Genomic DNA, 24,474 nt, shown 5'->3' with positions numbered 1-24,474 from the left:
TAGAAACATAACAAATGTTTATTTATATTTGAAACATGAATAGTTGATTTATTTCAAAATACCCTCCAAACAGGTGCCAGTGATCAAGAACACAGGCTGCTATTCTAAAGAGCCTGGGTCCAATTCCTAGCACCTACAAAGTAGTTCCCAACAGTCTATATGTAACTTTTGTCCCAGGGGCTCCAACACCCTCCTCTGACCCGCTTAAGCACGGGGCATGCACACATGGTCACAGACATAAATGCAGACAAAACACTAATACACATAAAAGTTTTAAAATGAGATAGAATAACCTGGAAGAGAGGAAAATAGAAGAGTAAAGTACAACGAACCAAAAGCAGGTAATTGCTGCTTTCTTAGCACATACCTTTGAGAGTCGCTATCTTGCCTACTTTTAAATACTTGATTTTTTTCTTTATAAAGAACCAAACATGGGGCTGGAGAGATGGCTCAATGGTTAAAAGCACTGACTGCTCTACCAGAGGTCCTGTGTTCAATTTCCAGCAACCATATAGTGGCTCACAACCATCTGTAATGAGATCCGATGCACTCTTCTAGTGTGTGTCTGAAGACAGCTGCAGTGTACTCACATAAATTAAAAAAAAAAAAACAAAGAGCCAAACACAAGCCAAGCATGGTTAGACATGCCTCTAATCCCTTAATTTATGATATATATTATAAAATATGCTATAGTTTATATATATGTAAATATATATAAATACAGATACAGATGTCTTAGGGTCAACACAGTGTTTCAGAGAGACATTGGACAACAGATCAAAATATTCTAAGTTTACCCTACCCTCCAGATATATATCATTACAGAACTTGGCCAAAACCTTACAGGTTTTTTCTGGCACGAGTCACAAAAGGATATTAAGGCCTCAAAGTTCTGTCAGTCAAGAAACTAAAACATGCTATGGTGGACCCTACTCTAGGACCCTTTGTGTCACCTACTCTATCTTACTCACTCCCAGACTTCCCATGTCCTCCCCTAGGAGCTAGCCTGGTGAGTACCGACCTCTTCTTCCACACTTCTTGTGTAATTCACCAGGCTTAGCTAGGTCCTACACTGTAGACTGGCCTTCCCTGCCTTCACTGCATCATCCTCCAGCATCCTCCTCCTCCAGCATCCTCCAGCATCCTCCTCCTAGCCAACCCCCAACTTCACACTCCCACATCAAATCTAACCTTCCCACCTAGACCTATCAACCTCCACACTCCTAGCTGGAACAGGAAAAATCCTGTATACCTTTCCAGTCCCCTCTGCCCATTTGTCTACATTCTAGCCAAGCAACATTCAAATCTCCAGATCCGTGGCACAGCAGCATCCTCTTCGCCACAGCCCTGCTCCTTCAGTAACAGACCTAAAACTCTACATGGAGACAAAGAAAGCCTACATGCCCAGATGTCAGAGAATATTAACAATACGAAAGATGAAGACAGCATCTTCCCTCCAGAACTGACTAGTTTTATAGAAAGGCTTACCAATGGACCCCAGGACACTGAAATTCAAAGAACAGTCATAAACCACCTCGAAAAACTCAAGGAGTTTCAAGAAGACACGAACAACTCGGTGAGATCGAGGAGAAAGAGCTTAAGAAGAATAAACACCTGAGTGTGGCCCAAGACAAGGCTGATAGGCATGGCAAAGACAATCCAGGACAGGAAAATGGGATAATAAATAAATAAAAACACTGAAGAGGACTCAAGCTAAAATGAATATGGAATTGAAAAAAAAACAACTAGGAAACTCAAAAAGCCTCACAATCTTGATCATCAGAACATAGAATATCAGATCTCGAAGATGAAATAGAGGTTCCAGATCAAATAAGGAGGAACAAAGAAAAAGACATTAAAAACATTAAACACAGAAAAATGTGAGACAGCAATAAAAAGCAAACCTTTGAATTACAGGCATAGATGAGGTGGAAACTGTAAGCCAGCCCCATTTAAATTTGCCTTTTATAAGAGTTGCCTTGGTCATGGTGTCTCTTCACAGCAGTGACACTCTACCTAAGACAGGGCCTCATGACAAAGCTGAGAGCACAGCCCGGCAGTGGTGGTGCACACCTTTAATCCCAGCACTTGGGAGGCAGAGACAGGTGGATTTCTGAGTTCGAGACCAGTCTGGTCTACAGAGTGAGTTCCAGGACAGCCAGGGCTACACAGAGAAACCCTGTCTCAAAAAACCAAAACAAAAAACAAAAAAAAGGACTTCTGGATGAACTTTCCCCAGGTGGACAAGGCAATTATTATCACCCTGCTCAAGTCACTGAACATGCCTAGCAGAACAAGCCTTTCCTTGGGGTCCGTCCCAGTGCTTCTTCCCTGTAATAACAACTGTCCTGACTACTGTGGCTCTTTTGAGATGTGTATGTGAAAGAACTCTATCTAGAAGACACTGCTGAACCCAGCTTCTGGTCTGCAGTGCTTTGTTTGTGAAGTTCAACCATGTTGCTGGGTCTGGCAGTAGGCCTCTTACTCCACTAGGGCATTATATAAACAGTTCACACATTCTCCTGTTAAGACATTCAGGCTGCTGACAGCTCTAACCAATGCTGCTTATAAACAAACACGCAATATGGTTTTAAATTAATGTTAGAAGATCTCCATTTCATAAGCAAGGATTTTAAAACTTTATTTACTTCTATGTGTATGTGTGTGCCTGGTAATGTACGCCACTTAAGTGCTGGTGCCAGAGGTCAGAGGCCATCAGCTATCCTGGAGCTGGAGTTACGGGTAGTTGGGAACTGCCTGATGGAAGTCCTCCAGTCACCTGTATGAGTCCTCTAGAAGAGCTCTTATCACAGAGCCATCTCTCCAGCCCCTTAGAATTGTATATGTAGGGTAGGTTTTTAACTAAATCCAATGTTAGAAACAATAGTTGCATTTGCAATATCTTTTTTTTTAAATAGGGACTTCCTCCATTTATTTATTTATTTATTTATTTATTTATTTATTTATTTATTTATTTATTTTATGTATACGGGTACACTGTAGCTGTACAGATGGCCATGAGCTATCATGTGTGTGGCTGCTGGGAATTGAACCCAGGACCTCTCACGCCAGCCCCACTCACTCTACCCTGCTCGCTCCAGCGTAATTCACTGTAGCTGTCTTCAGATACACCAGAAGAGGGCGTGAGATCTCATTACAGATGGTTGTTAGCCACCATGTGGTTGCTGGGATCCGAACTCAGGACCTTCGGAAGAGCAATCAGTGCTCTTACCCAGTGGGCCTTGGGAAGAGCAATCAGTGCTCTTACCCAGTGAGCCATCTCGCCAAGCCCACATTTGCAATTTCTACAGTTAAACACTTTTCTGCAAATTTCAATGTGTCCATTAAAGTCAGACATGAATATAAAGTTACTTCCACAAGTCAGGTGATTATAAGCACTGTTCAACTCTCATGAGGCTGATGAAGTAGGAAAAAGAAATCAACACAACAGGAAGAGCCACCTGTGACTTTGTCATTAATAGCAATCACTGGTATATAAAAGTGTCTTCAGTTGTAGGCATTTGAAGGCTACAGGAAGAGCCACCTGTGACTTTGTCATTAATAGCAATCACTGGTATATAAAAGTGTCTTCAGTTGTAGGCATTTGAAGGCTAAGCCTCCAGTTAGCGGTGCTTTTTGGGAAGGCTTAAAAGGTGTGACCTTATTGGAAGAGGTATATCACTAGAGGTTAAGTTCTACGAGTTTAAAAGACTGCCATTTGGGGACACTTTTCTTCTCTCTGCTCTGTCCTTGCAATTAAAGATTTAGCTCTCAGCTTGCTATGCCAGCCACCATGCCTGTCAACTTCTCTGCCACTATTGATCTGAGATACTTCTGGTACCATAAGCCGAAACAAACCCTTCCTTGTTTAAATTGTCTCACCTACAGTGTTTCATCAAAGAAACCAAACCTGTGTGGACAGGTTATGGCCATCTGCATCATACTCATCACCAACCCTAGCAAATCCCTTCCATGAGCTTGATATTTTAGCCACCTATTGCTATAGCTTAAACTTCCTGTAGGGGTCATCTCTTGTGTACTGTGTGGAAGCATTACATGTCAATCAATAAAAAGCCTATGGCCTATAAGAATGGGTAGAATAGGAAGTGGGATCTCCAGCAGAGTTGGGGGCTGTGGGGGGCAACTATGGGAAAGAGTCAAGCATGGAAAGATCCTACACCCGAGCTCAGAGGCAGTCGGACTTGGGAGAGGTGACAAACCACATGGCAGACACAGACTAGTATAAACAAGTTATGGCAAGTTACAAGCTAGCTGGCAAACAGACCTAGCTTATGGCCTGGCTATTTATTCATAACAAGGCATTGAGTCACTATTCCGGAACTTGGTCTGGGTGGAAAAGCTCCCAGTTACACAGTTACAGTCTCCCATTAAAGCTCTAGGCCTTATATGCTGGGATAAAACACATAATGCCTAGTACCTGACTGGGAAGTCTTCATGTCACTAGGAACGTGTTTTCAAAGAAGATGGAGGTACCCACCACCTACCCTTTCCTCCAACCCCCTTTTCTTTCTTGAGATGTTTGGGTTCAGTCTGGGGGACCAGGAATGTTAGGCAAGCACTAACTACATTACATTCTCAGCCCTTCAATTCTAATTCTCAAGACTAACACTCTGTGACCACTCAACACACTTATCAACTATGTGTCCATTCTAGGAACTCTGTGCTCCAAAATACCAATTGCCTATCCTTCTACCAGAGGGATGGCCTTAGACCTCAAGCTGTCATCCCTTGTTCTCCACCCCCAAAACCACTTCCCTTCTCAGTTTTCTCTTCTTGATGAGGTCATTTCACCATACATTACCTCAATGATCCTAAGTCAGACCCTTCAGTATCAGCCTGGGCCAGGCATGCATCTCACACTCTAAGTCAATACAATCCTTTTCACATCCATAAAGTAAGCTACTCAGTTAAAACACAAACACAAGAACACACACACACACACACACACACACACAATCTTTCAGATCAATGCCCAGCTGATAAAATAAAATTACTATTCTAGAGATATATTCTTGGTGGGAAACATTTTTGGGGCGCTGGAGAGATGGCTCAGCAGTTAAGAGCACTGGCTGCTCTTCAGAGGCCCTGAGTTCAATTCCCAGCAACCACACGGTGGCTCACAACCATCTGTAATGGGATCTGATGCCCTCTTCTGGTACGTCTGGAGACAGTTATAATCTATTCACATACATAAAATAAATAAATCTTTAAAAAAATTTTTGGAAAGTATCCCACAGGTATGACACTTAACATGCATTATTTTTTAATCCTCCTATGCAAATCATAAAGTAATAATTTATCAAGTTACAAAAATAATTAGAAATATCTCTAAAACAACCTGGAAAGCAATGACCTACGATAATTACTGACTGGCCCTTCCTAATTTAATGGGCTTCCTTGCTTGGTTTTTTTCTTTCTACCTTAAATCATTTTCTACCAATCTCAACATGAGCTATAATTCAGGCCAATGAATGCCAACCTTGAAGATGACCCTGCTCATCTAAGTGAGGTATAGGGTCAAGTAATAATATACTGCCAGCTAGGCCTGGTTGCACAGTCCTATAAGCTACCTGAAAGGCTGAGCCAGAAGGATCACAGGGCAAGGCCCGCATAGGTCTTCAAGATAAAAGTAGGTAATTTAGTAAGTCTTTGACTCAAAATAAGAAATGAAACAAAGGGTGTGGGGTCGGTGGATCAGTGGTCAAGTACTTGCCCAGCATGAGAAAAGCCCTGGGTTCAATCCCCAGTACTGCAACCACACACACAAATCCTTAACACTATAAACAAAAAATTCTTGACAGGTAAACAAATATTTATGCCTTTTGTGGTATAGACAAAAAAACATCCACATGACATTCCACCCAATGTTCAAGGTGAGTCTGGCAGAAGATTAAGGGCTTCTTGACCTCCAAGCCTCCCCGTAGTTCTCCACGTTCAACTCCAGGGAGAATATATGCAGTCACTTAATAAATGCTGAGCTTCTGCTACATACAGGACGAGATACAGCTCCAGGTACGTAACCAAAGTTACCAAGATCATTAAGAGTCTGGCTCAGAAGCCCCAACTCTCAGAATTATTGTCCCTTGAGCACATTTCTCACCTGTAGGCTGCCTGATCAAGCACAGGCAAACAAGAAGTGCTAACTAGGATCTCCACATGCCTCTGCCCCAGAAAGACTCCTGTAAAATGTTATCTCTAGGCAGACTGTCATGTTAATTCATAACTTTTTAATTTTCATGTAATCTTTGTTGTTGAGGACTGGACTAGAGCTTGTAGACCAGGCTTGCCTGAATTCAGAGACCCACCTGCCTCTGCCTCCCAAGTGACACCATGCTAGGCTCATTTGTAAACACTAAGGTGACAAAGTAGTGGCAGCCACAAGAAGAAGCAGATGTTCAACAGTTCTTTGTTACTGCACAGTATAAAATTAACAAAAACTTGCCTCCACCAAATTAAATTCAATTCAAAATCTTTTTCCTAGAAACTTAAGTATAAAACACAGATTTTACTTTTTAATTAAATAAATTACTGTGTATTTTCTGGCTTTTAAAAGCTGAGTTTGAACTATATTTCCAGCTAGGCTGATAAACTGATACTGGAAGATGCTGGAGAAGGCACAATGACAGCAAGCTGTGAGCTTTCCTCCATGTGGCTGTGACTTACACTGGGATGGCTTCGGGGAGGCACTCTTTCTCTCGGAAGTCGTTCGTAGTCATAGCGTCCCTCAGACCACATTTCATCTCTTTTGGAAGCCACTAAAAAGAAACAAACAATTCTGGGTTTTCTTTGTCAGCAAGGAAGAAACAATAAAGAAGCAAATACCTGCCAAGACACCCAGGAAGGTGAGCGAGGACAGAGGAAAACAATGTGTCCCTCAACTAGACTTATAAACATGTGTCCCTGTACACATGAAGTCCCACCTTCCTTCTAGTTCAAATGTTATTTAAAAGTTCAGTAAAACTTTTCCCACCAAACATCCTATAAACCTGTAAGTTTTTTCATTGTCAACCCATTTTAAACCAGAAAAGATAGCCTTTGATGAATAGCTTGAATAGCAGGCCAATGTGGCTGGCTACTCCAATCAAGGTTGACTTAAATTTATGATATAGCCAAAGCTGGCCTGGAAATGGCAGTCTTGTCTCAGCCTTCAGAAGTACTAGGATTACAGGTATATCCCAGCATGCAATGCTGCAGTTTGACTTTGTTCATTGTTTAAAATCTGTATTCATGTATTTGTTTATGTGTGCAACATGTGTAGGCAGGTCTGCATGCACATCCATATCTCAGTATGTGTGTCAAAGTCAGAGGACAGTGCAGGAGAGTGTTCTACCATGGGTACCAGAGATCGAATTCAGGGCATCAGTCTTGGTGAAGTGGCTTTGCTCAACAGGCTATCTTACAAGCACTCTGGTTTTGGTTTGGTTTTTCTGGTCTTAAACCCTCCTGCCAAGGCATTCCAAGTGGTGAGGTATAGTAGTATACTACAACAATATTCACAAGATGTTCTGAATATATCATATATAAAAATCTGATGAGCTGGGCGGTGGTATGGTACGCCTTTAATCCCAGCACTCAGGAGGCAGAGGCAGGAAGATCTCTTGAGTTCGAAACCAGCCTGGTCTACAGGATGAGTTTTAGGGCAGCCAGAGCTACAAAGAGAAACCCTGTTTCAAAATAGAGAAGAGAAGAAGAAAGAGGGAATGGGAGATTGGGAGGAAGGAGAGGGAGAGGAAGGAGAGTGAGAAGGGGAGGGAGAGGGAAAAAAAGTTTCCAGGCCAGCTTAGACTATATGAGACCCTAAATGAAAAATTAAGCATAACAATGTAAAATGATGAAGAGGAGGAGGAAAAGGGGACCTGTTAAATCTGACAAAGATAAAAAACCTAAAGTGGGCCCTGTGTTACAGGCTTGTCTTGACTAACTGGGAGGACTGCTTAATCCCAAAAGTTCAAGGACAGTCTAGACAACATTTCCCATTGTCTTACCATGGGAAAGAGAGTACATGTTGGCTAGTTTTATGTCAAGTTGACACAAGCCAGAATTATCTGAAAGGAGGGAACTTCAATTGAGAAAATGCCATAAGATCCATTTGTAGGGTATTTTCCTACTGATCAATGTGGGGGCCCCAGACCATTTGTTGGTCCTGGGTTCTATAGGAAAGCAGACTGAGCAAGCCATGTGGAGTGAGCCAGTAAGCAGTACCCCTCCATGGCCTCTGCAGCAGCTCCTGCCTCTGGGTTCCTGACTTTCTTTATTGATGGATGGACTTTGGTGATGGACTACATTGTGTTAATATAAAGCCAAGTAAACCCTTGCCTCCCCAACCTGCTTTTGATCCTGGTGTTTCATCACAGCAACAGTAACCATAGCTAAGCAGAGTGTGGGAATGGGTGCGCAAGCACTTCACATAAAATCCGAAGGCCAGCTAGCAGTGCTCTCTACAAAGACTGTGCTCCTAGGTGCAGCAGCAACCTTCCAGGAAGAGACACTACCAGACTGCAGAATGGAGATCATATTTCCAGGTTGCTCCTGATCCAGTTTGGAGGATAAGTTATCTTAAATATTAGAATCACTGTAGATCAGTCAAAGCACCATAAACTATAAAATAGGGATCGCTAACCAAGTTGGGTACTGGGCTTAGGTTGACTTTTTTTTTAATTCAGGTTGACATTGCCATTTCATACATGCAACTCAGTTATATTCCTGTTCAAGCTGGATCTTGAATTAAATTATCACAAGAAAAGGAGGCACTAAAGGAGGATGATTAAAGCACTATAGAAAATATGCTAAAATTGCTTTCAATTCAAATAGTACCATGTAATTTTCAAAGTCATTTAGAAGCATTCTTAAGTACAATAATCTTTTGATTCATAGCATGTGTTCCTTATGACATTATTTGGGTTTAAGAAATCAACCCATCCCACAACCAATCAATGACACTGCCTCATGACTAAGTGATTCCCTCCCATTACCAGAGTCTCAAGCACTCCAGGGCCTATAGAAGGGTTGGCTCAGTGGCTGCAAGCTCGTTTCACTCCAGCATGTCTGTCTGGATCCTACTACCCACATACAAGCCCACTGTGGTGGAGATTGGGTTTTTATAAAACCCAGTTCTGTTATACGCATGTTTCTGTTTTAATCCCAGGTATGGATTGTCCATGGCTTATCTATGGTTGTCTAGTGCTCTAGGAGGGGTGTGATTTTCACCAGTTGCAAATAGTTTAATTCTGGGGACTGTGAAGCAGGTATAAATGTCAGGGCCCCAAGAGAGACAGGGTGCTCCGAAGAAGGCAGCAACTCCTGCTCCCCTCCACGCTCCTGGGTGCTACTGTTATGGCTTATCAAGTGGTCATGGGCAAAGAATGGAGAAGTTGGAGATGTCTTAACTACCAAGATTGGACTTAGTCAAGGAACCTGATAATCAGCAGGAAGTAGCCTAAAGAGTTCTACGGCCCCTTTCTACTCTAACCTTATTTCTTTCCTATCTAGTGTTAGGGGGGTTGGAAGGTATTAGGTGTGGAATAATGGTTGGAAGGGAGGTAGAGATATAAGAATCCAATAAAGCCGGGCAGTGGTGGCACACGCCTTTAATCCCAGCACTTGGGAGGCAGAGGCAGGTGGATTTCTGAGTTCGAGGCCAGCCTGGTCTACAGAGTGAGTTCCAGGACAGCCAGAGCTACACAGAGAAACCCTGTCTCGAAACACACACACACACACACACACACACACACACACACACACACACACACACACAAGAATCCAATAAAAGAGTAAAAACGGGGGGTGGGAGGGGGCTGAAGATGGCTCAGCAGTTAAGAGCACTGGCTGCTTTTCTAAAGGTCCTGAGTTCAACTCCCAGCAACCACATGATGGCTTACAACCATCTGTAATGGGATCTGCTGTGTTTGAACAGTATATTCATATAGATAAAAATAAATCTTAAAAAAAAAAAAAGCCAAGAGCCCACTGTGACTCAACCGGTAGCACCAGGATGTGAGGGACAGACAGACACCTGAGGGACAGACATCTGAGGGACAGACATCTGAGGGACAGACGTGAGGCTCACTGGGTGACCTCCAGACATGAGGCTCACTGGATGACTTCCAGAGGTGAGGCTCACTGGATGACCTCCAGACTCACTGGATGACCTCCAGACTCACTGGATGACCTCCAGACGTGAGGCTCACTGGATGACCTCCAGTTTAGTAGGAGACCTGTGTTAAAGAAACAGGCTGAAGGGTAATAGAGAACAACACATTCCTCTAGTCTTTACACACCCAAGCATGCACATATAACACACATACACACACATACAAAACCTTTTTTTTTAATTTTTAAAAGTACTCTAGAATAATTCTCTGCATCACAACAAAGCAGAGAACAGAATTAGAATTCAATGTGAAGAGAGTAAACTTCCTTTAGAAGTGTGCCAATAATTGATTCCAAAATGTAATAACCTCACTCTTATGCAATAATCAATCCAGGATATAAGGTATATAGTCTGTGGGTCTAAGTCTAGAAGGAAGACAAGCTCTCCTTAAAGCACCCACTGAGATATCCTATGTATTGAGAGCTGACTGAGAACTGCCATTGTTAGTGAAAGTTAACAGGGATTTGATAAAATAAACTCAGTTAATGACCTTGTGTCCAACCAGACATGCTTTCAATCCAAAATCAAAATCATACAATCCTTTTCATGTTATCCAAATTGCTTATCCCAATTTAGGAAACAGAGTAACTAACTGCATTATGATCTAGACAACTTCCAATCACCTTTAAGCTTTCTCACCTCTCCCTGCATATTCCTTTCATCTTTTATCTTCACCTAGATATTCTGATTGCCACGTAGAGTTAATGACGAGACAAGTCCCATTCAAACTCATATCCTGGATGAGCAAAGCAGTAGGCACTTGCATTGGCAGTTCCCTTAGAATGCTCTCTAGACATCTCAGTAATTCCCTTAGCTTTCACCTGAGGGTTTTAATATCACTCAACCATATATCCTGCAGGCTTGGTTTCTTCACAATACTAATCATCAAGTATGGAGTGACTCACATGCAATGCACACTGCCACCTTAGTTAGGGTTACTATTGCTCATGTCTCCATAAGACCAGGCTGTAGGCAAGACTGTAGGGCATAGTCTTAAATTAGTAAGTCATAGGGAAAGCCTAGCACGTTGTAGGTGGGTCATCTCTCAGCTGGTGGTCCTGGGCCTTATAAGAAAGCAGGCTGAGCAAGCCATGTGGGGCAAGCCAGTAAGCTGCATTTCTCCATGGTCCCTGCATCAGCTCCTCCCTCCAGGTCCCTCCCTGCTTGAGTTCCTATCCTGATTTCCTTCAGTGATAGTGATATGGTAGAGCAAGTTAAATTAACCACCATCCCCAATGCTTTGGCCATGGTATTTTATCACAGCAGTAGTAGCCCTAAGAAAGACACCAAATCACTATTCTAGAAACAGGAGGTAGAACCACTGTGATGTTCATTAAGGTCAATAATCTGCACCAAGAATGTGATCAGTAATCCTACAAAATTTACCATGTTAAGAAAACAGTCCCTCAGCAGGGCAGTGGTGGTGCATGCCTTTAATCTCAGCACTTGGGAGGCAGAGGCAGGTGGATTTCTGAGTTCAAGGCCAGCCTGGTCTACAGAGTGAGCTCCAGGACAGCCAGAGCTACACAGAGAAACCCTGTCTCGAAAAAAAAGAAAAAAAAAAAAAAAAAAACTCACCTTAACTTCTACTCTTCAACAAAGAACAAGAACATAAACTTCTATAAACTTCTATTCCCATTACCTTAACCTCACCCCAGGGAATCTCTGTACCATCCAGTGTCTGTTCAAGATTCAGCCCAAATGCCAACCTTCTTTATTATATTTTCCCAAAGCAGGAAGCTAGTCTTTCTCTGCGCCCTTTAAAACACTGTACTATATACAACTACTAGACTGTCCCAGGCCCTATCGGCTCTCCCTCCTCCTTCATCATCCTCCTCCTCGGGCAAACAATGATTAAACTCCTATACTAAACACCTATTTTTATATTGATAAAACAGTATTTTTTATCAACAAGTAACAAGTAGTTCACATGACTCCCATGAGTCTAAATACCAGGATTTGGCACCTTGAATTATTCAGAAAACTTCTTGTGAGACAATTATGATTTTAGTCACGTTTTTTAAAGCTATCAATAACACTTCACTTTTAACACAAAATACAGATGAGAAACTTTTAAATCCAGCATCCCCAAGTGAATTTCAATTGTCAGACACCAGCATTATCCAAGAATTTTAAGAAACACTATCCAATTCCTACTTTTTCAAAGGACCCAAATGCCCTTGGGAAGATTTAACTGCTTTCGGATCTTAAGGTCATCTCGGGCCAAGATCAAGAGATTCAATGGAAGCAAGCTTATTCCTAAAATCAACAATGAAGCACTAAGGAGATGTTAAGGGCTGACCTGAAGCTAGCAGAAAATGTTTAAAATTTCAAACAATTAAACCAAAAATGACTTTTTAGAATAATATTTAAGTCTTTGAGCCTGGCAGTGGTGGCGCACGCCTTTGATCCCAGCACTTGAGAGGCAGAGGCAGGTGGACTGGCCAGCCTGGTCTATAGAGTGAGTTCCAGGACAGCCAGGGCTACACAGAGAAACCCTGTCACGAAAAACCAAAAAAAAAAAAAAAAAAAAAAAAAAAAAAAAGAAAAAAAAAAGTCTTTGAAAAAAACTGCACTGATCCCAACTAAACAGTCAAAATCGCAAAATCTCAACTAGAACTCTGTTGCTTGACACACAAGCGTATGCTGCGTGTAGACAGTGTGGATGTAGTGAGGTCCTCTTTACTCTCAGCTCTGTGAATGAGTCCAGCTAGGACTCCAAAGTGAGAGTTAATGTAGAAAAAGAGTATGATAGGAGAGAAAACTTTTAAGAAAGCTAAAACAAAAGACAAAACCAAAAAACCTAATTGATTAACTAGAATCCTGAGTGATGACTCCAATGCAGACAAGAGTGACCAGTGAAGTCCAGGCAAAGACAAAGGCGTTGGGAGCGATTCTGAGAGGGCCTGACAGAGGAGACAACACAGCACAGCCTGACAGAGGAGACAACACAGCACAGCCTGACAGAGGAGACAACACAGCACAGCCTGACAGAGGGGACAACACAGCACAGCCTGACAGAGGGGACAACACAGCAATGGTAATAAACCTACCTAGCCGGATAGCTGGCAAAATTTTCATTTGCTCTCCTAAGTTCAAGAATTTGGGTACCACGTTTTCAAGACATTTAAACCTTTTATCCACACTATCCTAATGAGGGAGATACAATCTCCCACTTCCTCATTAAAACCCTGAAGCTTTCAAAACCTGAAATTCCAGAGTTAAACCTGGAGTCCCATCCCAACCCTTTCCAACTATCACATAAGAAGCAAGCAAGCAAGCAAGCAAGCAAGCAGAGAGAACAGGTTCCAGGACATTAAATGAAATAAAATCTAGACAGACTTTTAACCCTGAGAACAAAAGGGGAAGGATGCCCTTTTAGAAGGTTAGAAAAGGCCAGGCAGTGGTGGCACATGCCTTTAATCCCAGCACTTTGGAGGCAGAGGCAGGCGGATTTCTGAGTTCATGGCCAGCCTGGTCTACAGAGTGAGTTACAGGACAGCCAGGGCTATACAGAGAGGGGAAAAAAAAAAGCCGGGTTGGCTTGGGTCTCATTATGCACATTCTGGAACTCCCACCTTGAAAGTGCTTCACTCTTACTATTGTCATGAGTCACATCTTAGCCAGGTGTGGTAGTGTATGTCTGTAATCCAAGAACTCTAAAAGCAGAGGCCGGAGATAACTGTTTGAAGCCGGTTCCCATTAAGTGCACTGTTTTTGCTCTCGTAAAGGACCCGGGTTTGGTTCCCAGCACCCACATGGTAGTTAACATTCTATTACTCCAGTTCCAGGAGCTGATCAACACCTTCTGACTTCTGTGAGCACCAGGTATATATATATGTGTGTATATATATGCAAAACACCCATACAGATAAAATAGTAAGATCTTTAATAAACAAATGTTTTAAAAAGTGTAAATGAAAAGTTAGTACACTGAATCTCTGAGAGGCTCATTGATTAGAGCATCAGTGATAATGGAGGTTGGAATATTGCATGTTCAGAGTCAAATTACATGGAATTTATACCTTAACAGCCCATTTCTTGAATCTTTACAGTTAACCAGGATTAAAGATATTTGCTATTTTTGTTTGTTTTTTTGGTTTGTTTGTTTTTTGTTTGGTTTTGGTTTTTTGAAACAGGGTTTCTCTGTGAAACTCTGGCTGGCTGTTCTAGAACTGGCTTTGTAGCTTAGGCTAGCCTAGAACTCCGCAAGTACAACTGCCTCTGCCTCCTAAGTGCTGGGATTAAAGGCATGCAACACCACCACCCAGCACAAATATTTATTTTTAAAATATTAGTTTAATTCATAATTTACTCGTTAAGTTTAGAGGTGAGATAGCTCATCAAGGAAAGGCACTTGCTACCAGACTAGTGACCCGAGTTCAATCCTCAAAGACACAGATATATATTACAGAGGGTCAACTTTTCAAAATTACCCATTGACTTCCTCATACACACAAATAAAATGTAATTAAAAGATGAAAAGTTAAAATATAAAGAATATCGGAATGATTCCAATTTCCCTTTCTAACTAGTAAGATAAAAATATCATTCTAGCCTCAAACTCAGATCTACGTGCTAGGATTAAAGGTATGCCCCACCATAATGACAATTTTATTAAAATTTAAAATACTACAGGGTCCTTGGTCTATAGGTCCTGAATGCATTCGGTCTAAAATAATACAATGCTGTTTTATCTGATTTATTCTATAATACAACTTTATTTCCCCAAACTACAATCTGCTGTAATAGCAAGATGATAAAGCAAAGCAAGTTAGTACCTACAATTAAGAGTGGGAACTTGGGGTAGATAGAAGGCTCAGCGGTTGAGAGACTGCCCTTCAAGAGGCCCTAGAATTAAATCCCCAGCAACCACATGGTGACTCACCACCATCTGTGATGGGATCTGTTGCCTTCTTCTGGTATGTCTGAAGGCAGTTACAGTGTACTCATATGAATAAAATAAATAGGTCTTTGAAAAGAAAAACTAGTACAAAGCCAGGCGGTGGTGGCACACACCTTTAATCCCAGCACTTGCGAGGCAGAAGCAGGCAGATCTCTGAGTTCAAGGCCAGCCTGGTCTACAGAGTGAGTTCCAGGATAGCCAGGGCTACAAAGAGAAACCCTGTCTCCAAAAAAAAAAAAAAAAAAAAAAAAAAAAAAAATAGATCTAATCATTCCACATGACATTATAAAGAATCAAATAAACCAAAGCACCAAAATTAAGAGAATAATTTGATTACATACTCCAAATGAAAAATAAAATTAATTCATAGGACACAAAACTTATAAGTACAGTGAGACAAAGTTAATCTAGTTTTTAAACAATGTCATTTCAGCTGGTTTAAATTACATTTCCCCTCATCTGCCACCTTCATTCTATGAACTGTTCTTGATTTTAATCTTGGGTATATTATTCCTATTATATGTCATGTTACATCACATTCAGAGGAAAGGTAAATTAATGAGTCAGGTTGGGATCCTAACAGCTAGCAGAGTCTGTAGGTCTGGAGTTAATTCCTTGATGGCTGTCAAAGCTATTTCTCCTGAAGACTGCTTTTCTGCATAATACTCAGCCCCACCTACGTCAGATCCTAGGAATGAATGACCAGAAAACTTACTAATACTTAATAAGCAATATGTAGCCTTCACATGCACAAATGTAATTAAATGCCTGACAACAGGGAATGAAAGAACTGTAAGTCACACTGAACTTCCAGAAATGCTGATTCATTTATTAGAATCCCCCTAGGTGTGGAGTTCAGAATGCTGAAGCACTGAGGCCTAATTTACAACTTACCACAGGCTATCTTAGCTCTCTAATAAGACATTCCTTTCCTATCTGTGTTTGATCCAACAGCCTTGTGACTAACGGGAACCATTTCGAAGATATAAGTTTGACAGACCATTGGCTTCCATCAACCAAAAGGCTCAGGGTGTTGTCAGACACCAATCAAGCTAAAGACAATAGCTGAGATTTCCAGCTTTGCTGCAAGGAGCCTGGCTACCTGATGTTTCTAACAACTTATTTTAAAATGCCTCTGATTTCTGAGTTTGAGGCCAGCCTGGTCTACAGAGTGAGTTCCAGGATAGCCAGGACTACACAGAGAAACCCTGTCTCAAAAAACAAAAAACAAAACAAAAAAAAAACAAAAACAAAAAAAATGCCTCCAATTATGAGTTTCTTTGCTGTTACTATAAAAACTTTTTGAAACTGTTGCCATATTAGGACATAGCATCATTTGCAGTAACTGGAATCTGTGTTCCCAGATCACATTAACTAGCACTTGGCTTCAGAATAAACGCTAATCCACAACGAGATATTTTTGTGTCAACAATATGTTTAAATTGTTCCTTTTATAAGCCCCACTGTATTACATTACATACTTAGGAAGAAAAGTTTGACTGTCCATTGCATGTGATAAAATTATCTGAGCAGACAGCCATGCCAGACATTTACCTGTGTCTTAATATTTATGAATCCAAGCCTTCACATCTGTATGGAGCTTAGGATCTTAACTGATGAGCATGCTTTCCCTGCCCCACCCTCCATCTCACAGAAAATGAAGAGTCAACAGGTTGCTAGTGTTTATTCATTATGAGTGGCTTCCTTAATCAAAAATCTTAGAAATCCGATCTTACTCCTGCCTCTCTCCCTTGCCTCTGCCTTTCTCTGCCTCTGCTACCCTCCATAGTCTCTGGTGATTTTCTCACTTAGCCTATTCCAGGCAAAGAGCATTCCCTGAGCCTCAAGTCCCACACTGCTAGCTTGGATTCCTCCAGCCTTCCTATCCACTTTCAATTCCCATCCAGACCCATGGCTCAACTCACAAAGCTGTCACTCTCCAAAACACATCAGACTGTCCCAACACTAAAGAAGATCTACAATTAGTAACCAATAGGCAATGTGTGACTTTTATCTGAAAAACAGTAAAATCAAAGACATAAACCAGGTACCGTGGCACACACCTTTGGTCCCACCACCTGGGAATCAGAGGCAGTAGTTGGATCTCTGAGTTTAAGGCCAATCTGGTCTACAACCTGGCCAGGGCTATACGGAGAAAAGGCTGATGATATTGTGTGGGGGAGTAGGGGGTGTGGGGGGGTTGTTAATAGTATTTGAGCTGGGTATGGTACACACCTTTAATCACCTGAGAGGCAATCCCCTCACACAAGAGGGGTTGGGAGTATTTGAACTATTTCTTGAATAGACTGCATGACCTACCAACACTGAGATCACTTCTCACAAACCACCCATTTGTTGTACCTAAATAGCTGATAACCAGATCCTTCCACTCACTCACTGATTAACTACCTTAACCTCGAACCTGTCTTTCCAAGGATGAGCAAAGCAAACACTCCCACCCTCCGCACTTCATTTAAATGTAAAGATGAAAGGCACAAGCAGGGAAACAATTGACTTCTGCAGCAGGGCTTTGGGAGGTCAGGGGAAGACTACTAAAAAAATATAGCTCCGCTAAGCCTGAGGAAGGCCAGTAATCAGAACACAGGAGGACTGAGGCAAAACAAGAGAATCACTAGTTCTAGGCCCTGCATGGGTCTAGGGTGGGGGATGGGAATTATACTACTAGAAAGAGGTAGAAGGCAGGGAAATCATAGGACCAAAATGAAAAATGAGAACAAAAGCTGAAAGAAAAAAAAAAATTAAGGAAATGCAATCAATTCGATACAGATGGAGCAACACCCAATCTTAAAACCCAGACGTCAGAAAAAGAGTTCATTTAAAATTTTAATCCCACAGCTTCGTTAGAGTCAGCAAACGAAAGACAGTTTCGAAACAAGGCTAAATAAGTGTTTGCTAAGCTGACAAAATACGATTCCAGGAAGCACTGACGATGCGCTCTGGGGTGAACTAAGGAAGGAGAAGCAATGGTACCCCAAATCGAGAGAAGCACGAAACACCACGGAGTTAATACTCAAATAATTAGAAGACCAAAGGGGCTTACATCTTGGGCGATAACCAAGCACAACCGGAATGTGAAGCTTGGTAGTTTGGGCTGGGCACAAGTTTGCCATGAGAATTAGTCCCAGTGGTCCCTTGGTGGACGCCAAGGAATTAATGCCTCTCAAAACTCAGCTGCGCCCTGGGTGGATTGCACTTCGTCCCTCCGCTTCAGTCAGGATTGATTGTGCAGGCTCCACGACAGGCTCTGGGCTCCGGGCTGCGGACACTCAGGTTCCCAGGGAGGAGTTACAGGCCTGGTCTGTATGTGCTGGTGGGTAGAAGTTAAGTTTAAACTACCATGCAAAAAGCATTCTGATTTCTCTGTAGAAATGACGAGCTCTTAAGAGAATAATCAGTGTAGCCGGGCGGTGATGGTGCACGCCTTTAATCCCAGCACTCTGGAGGCAGAGGCAGGTGGACCTCTGAGATCCAGGCCAGCCTGATCTACAGAGGGAGTCCCACGACTGCCAGAGCTACACAGAGAAACCCTGTCTCGAAAAACAAAAAAATAATCAGTGCGTGCCCACTCCATATTTTCAGAAAGAAAAAATAATAATAACGGAACGAAGAAGCTTAACATCTGTCCACGCCAGGACTCAAGAATGGGTCACTCCGTGACTCCAACTCTCCCCACGTTGGCTTTGTCTCCCCGGCCACACTGACATTCTCAACAGCAAGTGGGCTATTTTTGCACTCTTTTTGGTCCGTCTCTCGAAGTGCCTCTTACAGAGCTGGTTAGGTCCAAAAATAAAAAAAAAAAAACCGACTTCCTGACTGACCTCCAGTCACTGAAGTTGCCTAAACTGAGAATTCCCTTTCGCATAGTCAACTACTGACAAGAAGCGGAACCTGTGTCTTCCACTCAACACTTTGCTTTCCTCCCACATCCACTGAGTCTCTCTCCAGGTTCCATCGGGAGGACAGAAGAAGGCACATCTCCAACCCCACAGGAAACGCCCGCCCGCCCGCCGCATGCGCCCCTCGCGCCTCTGCGGAAAGCTACTCGCTCACCTACGTTCCTCTCCCGCGTCGCAGCCGCCGCCGCCGCCGCCGCAGCCGCCGGTGAAACCCGCGAAGCCAGACGTCCGCTCGCCCCAAAGGCACTTCCGGCGCGCGCGGTGACGTCGCCCGGCGCGCCAGCCTCCGGCCCCGGGCCGCCCGGGTTAGGGGGATACGGAAGGAGCGCTGCACCGCGCTGCGGTCGCGGACGCCCGCGCAGTTGCGCGCCGCGGAAGGCAACTGGAGGTGAAGCCGCCTCGGGCTCACATCCTCCCTGCTCGGCCACTGCGCCGAAGGTAAGCTCCCACGGCGCCGGGGCCAGGAGACTCCCGCAGACCCGAGCTCGGCCTCGGCCTCGGCCTCGGCCTCGGCCTCGGGCTCGGCTGCGGCCCCGGGAACGTCCGGCCAGCGTTAGCATTTCTCCGAGTGAGAAACTTGAAATGCGACCTGCAGGTTTTGGCTATCTGAGACTTTTTGAATAATCCTCCCAATCGGCCAGCGGGGAGCCCTCCGGGTTACTGCGTCCATTGTCATTCAAAGAGCAGCTACTCAGTCATTCCAGGTACTTGACACTTGCTGCCGACACCTGTGCTTTTTAAGATCAAAATTTTAGACTCGATAGGGTCCAATATAATTTTCGCCGGTAATTTGCAGAGTTGTAAGCAGTGATATTGATTACTAAGCTGTCAGGAGCACTTAAGGTGACCAGCCTATGGTTTCAGCTGGTAGACGCCCCCAGCAGTTATGACAGAAGACAAGGAGTCAGACGTGGTGCTAAAAGAGCTTTTATGTACTATATCAGGCTGTATCACACAAATTACACACCAAAATAACATAGCAATCACTAATATTACTAGCAGAACAATTCCAAACATCCTAACATTCTAACATCATAAGCTAAGGGATTCTAACATCATAAGCTAAGGGATCCTAACATCATAAGCTAAGAGATATACGACCTGTCTCTGCTTTGCAGGCTCGGGCTCCCGACGTCTTCTTGGGCGTTGGTTGTGTGAGCGCCTTATCAGGAGGTGGAAGGTGAGAGTCTGAGTCTGAGCGGCGTGGATTTGTTCAGCAAGCCATCTCGTCTCAGGCTTGGTCGCTTCTGGCCATGGTTTTTAAGCTCTTTGCTTATCTCTATGTCTGCACGTTGGGCTTCGTGCAGCCCTCTGTCTTTATCTGGGATTTCACTCTGGGTTACTGCCTTGCAGTAAGCTTATCCATTTCACACATTTACTTTCATTTTATTCACTTTGTCACTTAATATTTCATCTTAGCCTTCCTGGCCTTCAGGCCTTACATGCTCCCTACATAAGCACATTGATAAGTAAACAGGTTAATGTCCCATTCAAAGTAAGTAATTCATGTAAAAAAAAAAGTGTCATGTCGTGATTTGGTTGTTCACAAAATTAAAAATCTAAAGAACTTTATCAAAATGTGAAACTACCCAAGCTTAACAAAACTGACTCTGTCGTCCTGGCCTATATCTGTAATCCATATATTACTGACATAGATACAGGGATTTGAGGAGGTTTTTGTTTTGTTTTTGCTTTTGTTTTTGTTTTTCGAGACAGAGTTTCTTTGTATAGCCCTGGCTGTCCTGGAACTTAACTCTGTAGACCAGGCTGGCCCTGAACTCAGAAATCCGTAAAGGCGTGCACCACCACTGCGGAGCAAGGAGGAGGTTTTTTTTAAATAAACAACAAGAACAAAAGAGGCAGGATAGACAGATGTCCCTTTTTGCTTTTACCCTAAGAAGATAAATAGCCTTGTGGCTTCTCCATCTCTTTCAGTCTCACTGCAACACTAAAAGGTTTAACACCGCTGCTAGAAAATGAATATGGTAATTCACACCCTACCCACACTGGTACTCTAATCTCTAAATGAATGGAGCTTGCTGAATTCTGCCTTAATTAAGTCAGTGACAGCCCTTGTTTGGTTCTACTTGGAATAAGATTCCTGATGTCTCTCGTTTTTCCGTTTTAGAAATGAGCGGCGGCTTGGCGCCAAGTAAGAGCACAGTTTATGTATCCAACTTGCCTTTCTCCCTAACAAACAACGATTTATACCGGGTAAGTTTTACTATAAGTACATCTAACTGATGAATCCTCTCTTTAGAAAGAATCTGAAACTTAAGCAAATACTGCTCCCTGGGAAAATTCTTAATTGATCCCTCCTGCAAATTTTAGTGAGAAAATTGCAGTTTTTTTAATTCCCAAAGAGAATTTGTGCTGCCTTGTTTGTTTGTTTGTTTTTTCAAGACAGGGTTTCTTTGTGTAGGCCTGGCTGGCCTAGAACTCACTCTGTAGACCAGGCTGAGATCTACCTTCCTCTGCCTTCTGAGTACTGGAATTAAAGGTCTATGCCACCACAGCTAGAGTACTAACCAGTAATGTGTGCTCATGATCTGTGAAAGCTGAGACAGTTGGATCATGAGTTCAAGTTTAGCTGAAACTACACAGCAATATACTATCTCCAACAAAAAAATGAGCCGGGGATGTACTTGAGTGGTGGAGCAATAGCCTAGCTAGCATAGTTATCACACACCTGTAAACCCAGCACAGCGGAAACTGAGGCAGGAAAGTGCAAGGACAGCCTGGACAATTTAGACCCTGTCTCACAAAAGAGAAAAGGGATACTGAATTAGGCTTGGAGGTGAGATTTTAGACTGTGTGGTAAGAAATAACCTTATTTAAAAGGTAACTAGGGGCTGGGGGTGAAGTATAGTTTGTAGAATGCTTGTCTTGCATGCACAAAGTCCTATGTTGACTCCTTAGTACACATAAACTAGGCATTGATGGTACACCTATGATTCCAATATTTGGAAGGTGAAGGCTGAATATTGGAAGTTCAAAGTCACGCTCGGCTCCATGAAGACTTTGATGCAAGCTTGGAATGCATGAGACTCTGTCATAAACAAACAAGCAAACAAACAAAAAGTGTCTTTTGAATAAAAAGGTGAAGCAGTAGAAGTCAGTTGTACAGATACCCAGAGCACAAGCATTTCCAAAGAGGAAGGGTAAAAAGAAGTAAACCCATTCTCCCCTTCCTTTACAGGCCTGACAGAGGCAACCACTATAGTGTTACTCTAAAATGAGAACCCATTAGAAAGCTATAATCTCATAGGAAACTGCTGGACCTCGGAATCTAATGTTGCTAAATGTCTGACCCAGAATTTCAATATTAGACTACATGTGATGAGATCTTCTAAAAGCCTTTTTGGGAGATGTTATTTCTGTGTATTAAGTAATAAGTCAGAATTATAAGTATCTAGATATTTATATATTTATAGAATATAGATTTAGGTAATATATGGGCAACTATATGTAGAAGTAAAAGGAAGAGTAGGCCAGCTATACAGTACCACCAGTATATTAATGATGGGAAAGTATTGCACAGATAGAAATAGAAGGATCTTTTCTTTGTTTTTGATCTTTGGCAACAGGTCTTGTTTTGTAGCCTGGGCTTGCCTCGAACTCGTAGCCTTCTTGCTTTGCTCTTCTGAATACCAGGATTACAGCCATGGACCATCACTCCTGGCTGGAGATGGGTTTTGTCATTATAGGAAGCTTTTGGTATTATCTGCAGTGAGAGTTCTGTCTGTCCTTAAATGGTGGATTGTGTAACTTATTGGTGTGGTTTTATTTGACAGCACTGATAATAAAAGGACAGGATTAGCTGGAGCTCTGCTGGGTTTGTTGGACCCACAATGGATCGGGAATACAGCTGCTCCCTGGTATATATGCCATAAGTCTAGACATGCTGAGTGGTTTCCCCTCTGTTCACTCTAAGGGGAGTTAGAAACTGAAGCATGTCACCTGTAACTCAGACTTAGAAAATGTTTCTTAGGTTTGTTGAATCGGTGTCTTGCTGTGTTGCCCTCAGTTGTGCTCCTCCTTCTCAGTCCCCTAAGTGTAAGGATATTTGTTATAAAGTCTGCTGTATAGACTGATGGCTGAAATATTTCATAAAATAGAACAAAGAATCTGGTCAGTAAATACAATCTGAGTACTTAATTAGGTGACATTTTAAATTATAAATTATTCTGTGATCTTTTATTTCAGATATTTTCCAAGTATGGCAAAGTTGTAAAGTAAGTATTCACATTACAAGATACTTGGTTGATTAAACTACTACTGTTAACATTTTTACATATAGTTCAGTTATTTTCCCATGTATGTGAACATTTGACAGTTTTCATATCCTAAATGACTGTACTATAAAGATTTACTAGTTTAATAGTATTCCTTTTATAGTGCTTAGAACCAGTCTCAGGGCTCAGACATACTAAGCACACTCCTAATCTCAGCTACATATCAAGCCCCTGAAGGCTTTCAGGGCAGTGTAGAGCTTACTGGGAAATGTCTAGGGGGACAGTCATACTGGAATGACATTATCTTGGTGCTCATGGTGCTGCCAAGCCATGTCAGAGAGTACCTGTAGCCAAACCTCTGAACTGGCTGTAGACATGCCACCCATTTGCCACCTGATGGGCTGACCCTTGAACTGTTCAAGGTGGGTGTACAATAAGCTATCCCCCAAGCTACCTAGAGACTACCAGCGAATGCAGTCATAACTCCTCACTAAGAAGTACGGTGATTTCAAGCCCATTTGTGCTTTGGGGTTTTGAGGGGGGGTTGTTTGTTTGTTTGTTTAAGATTTTATTTATTTTCTGCATGTGAGTACACTAGCATCAGATCCCATTGCAGATGGTAGTGAGCCATCATGTAGGTACTGGGATTTGAACTCAGGACCTCTGGAAGAGCAGTCAGTGCTCTTAACCGCTCTAGGACGCATCTTGAGGACTACGTGAATCCTTTTGCCTGCACTGCAGTCCTCATTAGCTCCGAATAACTCCCTATGCTGTATGCCAGTTCCATATTATTCTCGGCCAATTGAGATGAGAACAAATTGACATGGCTAGACTGAAATCTGTAACTTCTCCAGGGAAGAAACCTGGAACAAGACAGTCAGGTAGAAAGGCTCCTCATCCTCGAGAGACCATTTGGGAGTCCGGTGGATTATGCTAGGTGTACATAAGAGCTGGATTCACAGGAAAGATATGTCAGGATGGTCTGTGCGTTCTTGGGATAGTGTCTACTCAGAGGTGTGTATGTAAGTGAGCCCTTCACACCCTGCATCTGCACACTGCCGCTCTATGTCTTTTTGCATGCCAGGAGCATGGAGGTTGTCACAGGTTTGTTTTCTCTAAGTTCTTTTTTTTTTTAGATTTATTTATTTATTTTATGTATATGTGTACACCATTGCTCTCTTCAGACACACCAGAAGAGGGCATCAGACCTCATTACGGGTGGTTGTGAGCCACCATGTGGTTGCT

At 42.6% G+C, this 24,474-nt stretch overlaps 2 protein-coding genes across 13 annotated transcripts in view; one reads left to right on the top strand and one right to left on the bottom strand.

Moving 5' to 3' along the window:
• The window catches only part of Pphln1 (periphilin 1), a 93,952-nt gene extending 73,728 nt beyond the window's left edge, over positions 1-20,224 (bottom strand). For 6 of the 9 annotated variants that reach the window (XM_031353393.1, XM_031353411.1, XM_031353400.1 and 3 more), the window contains exons 1-3: positions 20,096-20,224; positions 19,149-19,722; positions 6,685-6,776 (exon numbers count right to left, since the gene is read on the bottom strand). In XM_031353393.1, the coding sequence (XP_031209253.1) occupies positions 6,685-6,776; positions 19,149-19,554 (498 nt within the window). In that variant the 5' untranslated portion in view covers positions 19,555-19,722; positions 20,096-20,224. Of the gene's footprint in view, positions 1-6,684; positions 6,777-18,138; positions 18,406-19,148; positions 19,723-20,095 lie in introns of those variants that run through there. The other 3 variants (XM_031353438.1, XM_031353454.1, XM_031353462.1) reach the window with 1 other exon arrangement.
• Zcrb1 (zinc finger CCHC-type and RNA binding motif containing 1) overlaps positions 19,248-24,474 on the top strand; it is a 14,550-nt gene continuing 9,323 nt past the window's right edge. Inside the window, exons 1-5 of one of the 4 annotated variants that reach the window (XM_031353493.1) lie at positions 19,248-19,432; positions 19,590-19,698; positions 20,113-20,174; positions 21,123-21,208; positions 23,201-23,229. In XM_031353493.1, coding sequence (XP_031209353.1) covers positions 21,125-21,208; positions 23,201-23,229 — 113 coding nt within the window. In that variant the 5' untranslated portion in view covers positions 19,248-19,432; positions 19,590-19,698; positions 20,113-20,174; positions 21,123-21,124. The remainder of the gene's footprint in view (positions 19,433-19,589; positions 19,699-20,112; positions 20,175-21,122; positions 21,209-23,200; positions 23,230-24,474) is intronic. The other 3 variants (XM_031353483.1, XM_031353503.1, XM_031353473.1) reach the window with 3 other exon arrangements.

Source organism: Mastomys coucha, unplaced genomic scaffold, assembly GCF_008632895.1.
Source record: "Mastomys coucha isolate ucsf_1 unplaced genomic scaffold, UCSF_Mcou_1 pScaffold11, whole genome shotgun sequence".
Taxonomy (NCBI): domain Eukaryota; kingdom Metazoa; phylum Chordata; class Mammalia; order Rodentia; family Muridae; genus Mastomys; species Mastomys coucha.
This window is presented reverse-complemented; position numbering and strand designations above follow the sequence as displayed.